This window comes from Olea europaea, unplaced genomic scaffold (genome assembly GCF_002742605.1).
Source record: "Olea europaea var. sylvestris unplaced genomic scaffold, O_europaea_v1 scaffold911, whole genome shotgun sequence".
In the NCBI taxonomy this organism is placed as follows: Eukaryota; Viridiplantae; Streptophyta; class Magnoliopsida; order Lamiales; family Oleaceae; genus Olea; species Olea europaea.
The window spans coordinates 243,688-253,557 of NW_019267589.1; the positions used below are offsets into that span (position 1 = coordinate 243,688).

Below are 9,870 nucleotides of genomic sequence, written 5' to 3' on the forward strand. Positions count from 1 at the left end.
CTAATAATCTTGATTTTTTAGTTAAGAAATCAACTTCCTTTTCTTGATCTTTCTTTGAAATTTTTGGAATTCCCAAATTTCTTTGTTCTTGAATCCATGAGTTTACTGCTTTGGGACAACAATTTGTCTTGTGAAATTTTGACCACCATTTTATTTTGAATCTTCTTACGATCTTTTTGACAATATATTCTTGTTCAGCTCGAGCAACAATCAAATCCAAGCAAAATATCAAGGATACTTTCAGATTCATTGCAAATTGAAACAAAAGATTTTCTTGAGTCTGTAAAAAGTTTTTTGCTTCTTTTTGAAGTGTTCATATCCTTGATGAATAAGACTGGGCAAAATATTCTCGTCAGGACCAAAATAAATGAACCAAGTTTAAAACCATTTTGGAAAATTAGGATTACAAGATTGATGGAACAATATAAACCAGTAATGAGTCACTGATCGAAGATAAAATACATTGAGCCAAACAGTCTTATAATCAAGATAATTGAAATGTTCAAATTTATCATTTGACAAATTCATACATTTTTCTTCTCAGGGTTTTTGCCCCAGTCTTCATAAGACCAAACCATTTGAATTGAAATTTTTGAAAAATCTGGATTTTGAGAATTTAGAGTGTGATCGATAATGGCTGATTTTGTTTTTGTAAGGATAGTCTTATAAAACCCACGACTCTTTTTATATTGTTTGGAAGGTAATAGAATTTTGGAGGAAAAATATCCGTGTAAGACATTCTTCAAGGGAAGAATATCTTTGATTTCAGGAACTTTTTATTTCAAGGACTGGATATTGAATATTTTTGATAAAATATTTAAAAGCTTTAGGAGGGTTAATTTCTCGAAGTTTCCCATATCTTGTTTGAACGGCTTTTTTTGAAATTGGTTGTTTTTGGCTCATTGCGATTACTTTGATTTGGATGAGGATTTAATTTTGAAGCAAGGGTTGTATTTTGAGAAGAGGAAAATTCATGAGAATTTGAAATATAATCATCAATTGAAAGAAGTGGAATATTTGCATTCTTCTTATTTTTCTCTCAACTTTGGAAAATTCCATTTCTCTCCTTTCAAGATTGTATAAACTCTCTTGTCAGAAAGTTAAAAATATTTTGATTTCCCTTGTATATATGATATTTTGAAATTGAAACATGATAAAAAAAAAATTTTTGATAGGTAATTAGAGAATTTTATTTTTTAAAAGAGAGTACACAGGGAAGTATATAATTACTTTAAGCATGAAAGGAACAACATGAAATTAGGCAACCCTACAATAGGATTTTTAGCCACTGCATTAAACTAAGTATACAAAGTCAAGTAAAATAATTCTCTTATCTGCTCTATTGTCTTTGTTTGGTCTTTGAAACATCGATCGTTTCGTTCTCTTCATATGCATTATACAATGCATCCCGGAATAAGATTCCAAAGAAGTTTGCTATCCTTATCGCGAAGTTTTCTCCTCCACGCCCGCACCACGTCTTCTATACACCTAGGTAGTACCCAATCCATAGATTGAGAAGCCAGGATAATGTTCCAAAGCCAACGTACACCATCACAATGAATGAATAAATGATCAATTGTCTCTCCATCCTTCTTGCACATATAATACCACTCGGTTACATAAAATCCTTTGCGTCAAAGATTATCCACCGTCGACACCTGCCCCCTCATAACTGTCCACAATAGAAATGCTACCCGTGGAGGCAATTTGCTTTGCCAAACCATCTTCCAAGGTAATGAACTCTCCACAAATCCCGAAAGGGATTGAAAGTATGAGCGGATTGAAAAAATACCATCTCGAGCTAACCTCCACCTGCTATAATTACCCTCTCCTACCCGAATTTGTATCTCATGCAGGGCAGTCAAAAACAACGAATAATCTTCCAATTCCCAATCCTATAAACCCCTCCCAAAAGTAATATTCCAACTAAAGCCCCCATTTTGAATGTCTAATACATCCACCATAGCAACAGGCTCTAACGCAATGCGGTATAATGAAGGAAATCCCTCCTTTAACGGTTGATCGCCACACCAACTATCATCCCAAAATCTAATATCAGTGCCATTGCCCCACCACAAAATTAAGTGTCGCTAAAATCACTCCATCGTCGTCGGATATACCTCCACAAGCTCACCCCATAGGAGCCACGACCTTCAACCGTACACCAACCCCCCTCCATCACACTATACTTTGCCCCAATGATCTCTCTCCAAAAGCTCTCCAAATGATTTCTTGACCTTTGTTTACACTGACATTGATAGTCATCTCCTTTTGTTGCCTCCGCTGGTCAACACGCATCGAGGCATGTAAGTTTGCTATTATGTCTGCATAAGTCAATCTTTGTCGATTACGTTCATTCATAGGTCGACGTTTGGCTTTATCCCCAGCAACAAAAGAATCAACAACAGTTTGAAGCTCCCACGAGATTGATGCCCATCCTTCTCCATTCGCACCTTCCGGCACCATCACAACTCCCTTTCGACGCCTATCCTCATACTGCGCTATCATCAAGTACCTACCACGGCGGTTCGCACAACGCTGTGCCAAGAAGGCCCTTGATGACTTATTGAACCAGAAACGAAATCCCCATGCTTACTAGTCATCCTTAACTTGTCCACCATATTCACCATCCAAAGTGCACCGAACCTTCCCATGCTAACTGCATTCGATATCTTCGAGCCCCATTCGGTCATTCTAACAACGCCAAGATTGGTAACAGAAATTGCAAACTCCTTCGTCTCAACTCGAAAACGGTGATTGAAGGCCACATCGAATTCATCCACTAACTTCCTTCCCTGATTGTGTGTGAATCACATATTAGACGGCAAAACAGGCATCGTTACTGGACTGGGGACATTCTGCCCGTCATTCTGGTTTTTCGGCGCCGGCGCGGGTGGCCGAATTTTGCTGAATCTGGATCGGGCAACCCTGTTTTCCGGCCTCTACTCCGATCTCGGCATCGGTGTCTCTAGCTAGGGCGGCGGTGATAGGGTTTCCACCTAGGGCCGCTGCCTAATTATGTGGCTTATTTAGTGGCGTAAGGCCGGTGAATGGTTGGCCGATCGACGTGATGTCTCTGACGATTGTAGCGATCGGTGGTGATGGGGTGTTCGGAGGCTGGCTAAGGGTGTGGTGTTTGGATGTTAGGGAGGAGACATCCATTTCTGTAGGCGCAAAGATAGTTTGCTCGCATGTTTTTTCACCGTTGTACCCTAACACACAACTGGTTCAGGGTATGTTGCTGATATGCTCGTTAAGTAGCTTAGGGGTGCTTTTGCTATCTATGAAAAAATAACTTGTCATCTAGTAAAAATTTGTTATAGAACAAGATTTTTAACGTCTTTTTGCAAAACTTCTTTAGATTTTTTGCAATCAGTTTTTAAAATGAATTCTTTATTAATTAAATCATCTTGAAATTCTGAAATACACAGTACAATAGATAAAATTTCCTTTTTAATAGTTGAATGGTTATTTTGAGGGCTGGTCCATATACCTCTATGAAACCTAATTAACTGTTCTTGACTTGACTCTTTTTCTGTTCAATAGGATTGTTGAGAGTCTCCTCGTAACATAATACGAGACAAGAACATATCTATATACCATCGGAAATCTTGAAGTTTTGGACATCTTAAATTTATTAAAAGTATTATTTTGAATTTGTAATAAATTTGTAGGGGTTCCAATAAAATGTTTAATGATAGTACAAGCTAAAACATTGTAACTATCACTAATTTCTTAGCCATCTTGAGTTCTAATAATATTTCCAGTATCCTCTCTTTTGACAGCATTAAGTATTGAATATCTTTTAGCTTGAGATAGATAATTACTCCACCATTTATCAAGTTGTCCAGTAAAACCAATAATGATATTATTGATGGCATTACTAACCCTGATTCCTTTGCCTATGTATGTTTTGTAACACATAGTCATGGCTTCAATGATATTGATAATTTGATATTTAGTGAGACTATCGAGATTCCACTCGAAACTGGTTGCACTATCATAAATCTTTTGAGGTTTTGCTTTTTCTTTAAAAAGCAAATCCGGATATGTAGATCTTGGATAATATGTTGGAAGATTTTTTAATTTATTGATAGAATTAAAGCTTTCATCTATGAATTGCTTTTCAATTTCATCAATTGTATTGATATTGTTTAGAACACATAAATTTTTCAATTGAAAAGAGAGTTATCTAAGAACATTTGATTCTGTTTTTAATTTTTGAAGTTTCTGCTTTTTCAAATTGAGGGAATAAATCATTTGGATGAAAGATAGTGGCCTTAGAATTGAAATTTTTTTTCTCATCACTTTCTTTTAACTCTTTTTTAGAGTTTTTAGAAGTGACTTTGAATTCAGAATTTATTTCAATTCTATTGACTTGAGAACACAACGATTGAAGAGCAATGTTATTATAATTGTTCTGAGTTTGAACATTTTTGATATCTTTAGCAACAATCTGGGTACTATCAAGTTGTTTTTTAGTTATCCTTTTGAGAGGAGAGGCAAGAATTTCAGTATTTTCATGAGAAACCATAATTTCTTGCATATGAGGATGAGATAATTGGACAGTATCGCCTTCCGGTGTTTTCCAAGTCTTTTTTGAAATATTAGTAGTAAGAATTTTTGATTTAGTGGGTTTTGACCAAAAACTTTGAAATGAGCCCACTAATAAAAACTTTAATCTTCTGGAAATTCATAAAATTCTTTCCAGTATAATTCTATTTCTTCTTTTGAAAAACTTTTACGAAGTAATCTTCTAAAATTTTTATTATTGGATCTTGATCAGTTTTGAATTTATTTCTTCTATTGATTCTAAAAGAAATAACATTACATTGATCATCAAGGGTTTCTGAAGGTGGTACCATATCAAATAAAGTTGGAGATCCTGATTGTTCAGAATTTTCATCTTTTTCTTTACTGCCATATTGGGGTTTTGGAACAGTTGGATTGAAATCAACATCAGTCAAAGAGGATGTTGAAAATCGAGAAGATTGAAAGGAATTTCTAGGTTTTCTTCGGATCTTGTAGAATAAAATCTTTCAATCCTAGAAGAAGATCCTTTAAAAATCATTTTGACATTACTATCAGGAAAAGTAATAATTTGACTAGAATTTGTTTGAATATGAGCAGGAATAAGATTTTAAACATTCTCAAAATTTTATTCTAGTCCCCTTGATTGAAGATTCCAATTTATTCTTTTGGGAATCATTGTATTTGAATGAAAAGGATTTGCTTCAACTAAAAGACACATCTTTTGGAGATGAACGAAGAGCTCCTATAATGAGTTGAGTATTCATGAGCTTGTAATATATTCTATATATTACAGCAAAAGCATTCGAGAAGTCTTTTATCTTTAAGAGTTAAGAGAATAGGAATGTCAAGACCAAATCGAAATAATGGCATTACAGCAATTTGAACTAATCCTATATGAAGATATTTAAATTTCTTCCTATGGTATTCAATAGATTCTTTAGATAATAAATTAATAGACGAATTTTGGCTTTTAATTGGGATTGTTTGTTCAAAAGTTTTGATAACATAATTTTGAGAAAAATCAAACTTTCCTATTTCATAGATAGAGTTTTTCTCCATCTTTGGAATAGTCCAGTTTTGAAGTCGTTGCTCAATTTGTGCTATTCGAAGTTAATGTTGATTAAACTCATTTGATGCAGATGTAGATGTTTGATTTACTTCTTCTTCATTTTGAAAAACACTTGGAGTATTTAGATTATTTTCAGATCTATTACTGGATCTCCTAAACCAATTTGAAATAGAATATATAATTAAATAAAATGAAATTACAATAATTTAACACTATAAAAATAGTGCAATAGAGTAGATTGACTCTTACCAAGCCTACAAATGAGACCACCTAAACACGCCCACTTCGGCTCAATAGGGGCTCGACCAACGCCTATTTAGCAGACATCCAGTGAAAATCAGGTTGTCCTATTGAACAGTGTCTATAATGGGAAATCATTATAACATCACCTCACTCTCTTATGGCTCTGATACCAAAATAGTCAAGTCAAGAACAGTTAGTTAGGTTTTATAGTGGTGTATGGACCGACCCTCAAAAGAACTATTCAACTATCAAAAACGAAATTTATCCATTGTATTGTGTATTTCAAAATTTCAAGATAATTTAATCAATAAAGAATTTATTTTAAAAACTGTTTCTAAAGCATGCAAAGAAGTTTTGCAAAAGGACGTTAAAAATCTTGTTTCAAAACAAATTATTACTAGATGGCAAGCTATTTTGTCATGTTTCGATTTCAAAATATTTTATATACAAGGGAAATAAAACTATCTTACGGACTTTCTTACAAGAGAGTTTATACAGTAAATGGAATTTTCCAAAGTTGAGAGAAAAAATAAAAAGAAGGCAAATATTCCACTTCTTTGAATTGATGATTATACTTCAAATTCTGATGGATCTTTCTCTTTTCAAAATACAATCCTTGTTTCAAAATTAAATCCTCATCCAAATCAAAGTGACCCCAATGAGCCAAAAACGACCAATTTCAAAAAAGCCGTTCAAACAGGATCTGGAAAATTTCCAGAAATTAACTCTCCAAAAGTTTTTCAATATTTTACAAAAAATGTTCAATATTCCGTCTTTGAAATGGAAAGTTCCTGAAATCAAAGATATTCACAGATATTTTTCCTCTAAATTTCTATTACCTTTCAAACAGCATAAAAAAGAGTCGTGAGTTTTATTAGACTATCCTTACAAAAACAAAATGAGCCATTATCGCTCATGCTCTAAACTCTCAAAATTCGAATTTTTCAAAAATTTCAATTCAAATGGTTTGGTCTTATGAAGACTGGGGGCAAAAAGCCTAAGAAGAAAAATGTATGAATTTGTCAAATGGTAAATTTGAACATTTCAATTATCTTGATTATAAGACTGTTTGGCTCATTGTATTTTATCTTCGACCAGTAACTATTACTGGTTTATATTGCTCCATCAATTTTGTAATCCTAATTTTTCAAAATGATTTCAAACTTGATTCATTTATTTTGGTCTTGGCAAGAATATTTTGCCTAATCTTACTCATCAAGTATATGAACACTTCAAAAAAGAGGCAAAAACCTTTTTACAGCCTCAAGAATATCTTTTGTTTCAATTTGCAATGAATCTCAAAGCATCTTGGATATTTTACTGGGATTTGATTGTTGCTCGAGCTGAACAAGAATATATTATCAAAAAGATCGTAAGAAGATTCAAAATAAAATGGTGGTTAAAATTTCATGAGACAAATTGTTGTCCCAAAGCAGTAAACTCATGGATTCAAGAACAAAGAAATTTAGGAATTCAGAAAATCTCAAAGAAAGATCAAGAAAAGTAAGTTGATTTTAGAAGATTAACTATAGTTTCGAAGAAGATTGCCAATCTTGCTGAAGTTTCTTTAAAAAAGATCAATCAGATTTGGATTCAAACTACTGACAACGGTGATAATTGCTATGGGATTGATATTGATAATCTCATAGCTCAAGAAGATAAAAAATGACTATATGGACCCAGCTACTTGGATGAATTATCTTCATACAGGGCCCAAAGATAAAAAGATATTCTTTTTAAAGTGTGTTTGCCACCTAATAAATTATTTTTACTAGCTTTATCAATATTTAAAAGATAAAGTTGGACTAATAATTTAAAATGTGGAAAAAAGTCAAAAGTTGTCATTTGATTTTCAAAAAGACGATTGCAAATTTCATAAAGATGAAGAAGACAAAAGAAGGTGCCAAATTTTCATAAAGTTGGCAAAGATTTTCAAAAAGAAAATAGTAAAAGCAATAATATTTTGCTTTATTCAAGATTCTTCCTCCAAATTGAAGACTAGAACTCAAAAGGTTCAAGTATAAAAGGAGATGAAGAGTTCAAGATCAAGCAGTGTATTTTTCCAGAGAGAGAAAAACAGTCATCAGGAAGTTTATAAACCTTGTATTTTACAGTTTTTAAACTTTCAAATTTGTAATTCAAAGTTTAATTTCAAAATTTTTATCTTGTAAGATTAATCTTCATATTTCAATAAAGATTATCTTTTCATTTCAACATTTTTTTATTTTCACTTCTACTCTATATTAAATCCTCATAATTTATGCCAAGTTACCTAATTCATATTTTAATCAAAGTAGAAATCAAGTTACTTTACATAATCTGAATACGGTAATCTCATAAACTCTTCCTTGCCTAACATGGCTAGTCCATGATCATTTCTTTACCAAAATTTGAAATCAAAAAGTGCACATTGGATCCTTCAATTATTGAAAGTGGTCAAATTAGTCCCTTAGCTTTCATCGATGAGTATGAAGTAGCTTTCAGGATATTATAAACCACTTCTATTTTTCCTTTTCTTTTTCTTGGGGTGGAGCCGTGGAGGGTTGATAGTAGGGGCTTGTTTGAGCCACATTATTTTTAAAAAAATACATTCTTCAATAGTGATTTAATATCATTTCAACCACATATTTTTCAATAAAATAATATTACACACAAATCTAAAACTTTTCCTTATTTTTTAACCACACATTTCCCATTGATTTGACATTAATAATGCATTTTTTACTAGAATGTGACTCAAACATGGACTAGATTGAAATGTTGGCAGGGAATAATTATCGTATTTGTGAAAACATCTTCATTTTTCCTCCTATATGCTATTTTTTGTTCCATTATTGGGTTGTCCTCTTCATTCACATGCTAAATGTCATCTTATCATTTCTTATGCTTGTGGATTTAACATCAGTACACATGATACTGCAATAGTGGCTGCTCCAGATGGCATGGTATATTTTGTTGAGATTAGTTCGGGACAAATCATTTCTTCTTTTTCATCGGGCCCATCTATTTATTCCTCATATCAGACACTCCCCAGCGATGAAGGCGAAAAACTTGATTCCTCTGCCGATGGTGATAATTTCTACATTGATTGTGGAAAAGACTGGGAACTCTACTTACATGCAAAAGGCTTCAATAAAGTGGTATGCCATCCGTAAAGCTTTCGTAGGTCTTATTTTATATGCTCTTAATCTAGTGTATGTTTCGTTGGATTGCATGATTTTCTGATAATGAGGACGAGCTGTTTCAGGCATCTTTTTCTCCAGATTCTAGTGTTCCTTCCGCTTTATCATAAAGTACCCTCTTCTTCCTCGTGGTTTCTTACATGACCCAAGTATTTTTCCATCGCAGAGGCTCAATCTGAGTGCTGAAGAATTTGTAAGGCGCACTCCATTTGTATCAACTGGTGGTGGTGTCATGTTAGGATCAAAGACAACTGCTGTATTTCTTGTTGATATCAAATCTGGAAAAGTAGTTCGTACATTTAAAGCCGATGATTTTCCCTCAGTTGTAAAGCACGATTTTGATGGATCTTCTATTCTAGCTAGAAAGGATATTGAAGGATGGGTAGGATCTGGTCCTGCAGACTTGAAGGATGTTGAGAAGCCACTCTATGTTACAAGGATAGACTATAATCTGAAGTATACCTCCAAGAAGACCGGGAAAGTTCTTTGGCATCTAAAGTTTGCTGATGTTGAAGCTTCTTTCCAATGTGAAGGAATTGAGAATTTTCTGGGTGGAATTTTACCTGAGGTTGACAAATTTGATCCAGGATATGAACTTGATGCAAATTTGGCAATGCGTTGCCTGACGAGGCCAGTGGTCTATCGCATCCGTGACCATAGCTCACTAGAATCCCTTTTTATGGTTGACAAGTTACCAGATGCTCTTCCAAGAGGCAAAGTACTCTCTTTACCTGCTGCTGATCACGATCCTCTGTTTGAGCCAGTGGATAAGTTTTTAGCTGCTCATCATGATAATGAGAGACAAATGTTGCTGGCTTTGCCCAAACCAGAAACTGAAAAAAT

At 33.7% G+C, this 9,870-nt stretch overlaps 1 protein-coding gene across 1 annotated transcript in view; it reads left to right on the forward strand.

The window, feature by feature from the left end:
• Positions 1 to 5,968: 5,968 nt before the first annotated feature.
• Positions 5,969 to 9,870, forward strand: part of LOC111392274 (F-box/kelch-repeat protein At5g42350-like) — a gene marked incomplete at its 3' end in the record, with an annotated part of 12,135 nt that continues 8,233 nt past the window's right edge. Inside the window, exons 1-4 of the mRNA XM_023017576.1 lie at positions 5,969 to 6,037; positions 7,038 to 7,348; positions 8,751 to 8,985; positions 9,140 to 9,841. Of these exons, the coding sequence (XP_022873344.1) occupies positions 5,969 to 6,037; positions 7,038 to 7,348; positions 8,751 to 8,985; positions 9,140 to 9,841 (1,317 nt within the window). The remainder of the gene's footprint in view (positions 6,038 to 7,037; positions 7,349 to 8,750; positions 8,986 to 9,139; positions 9,842 to 9,870) is intronic.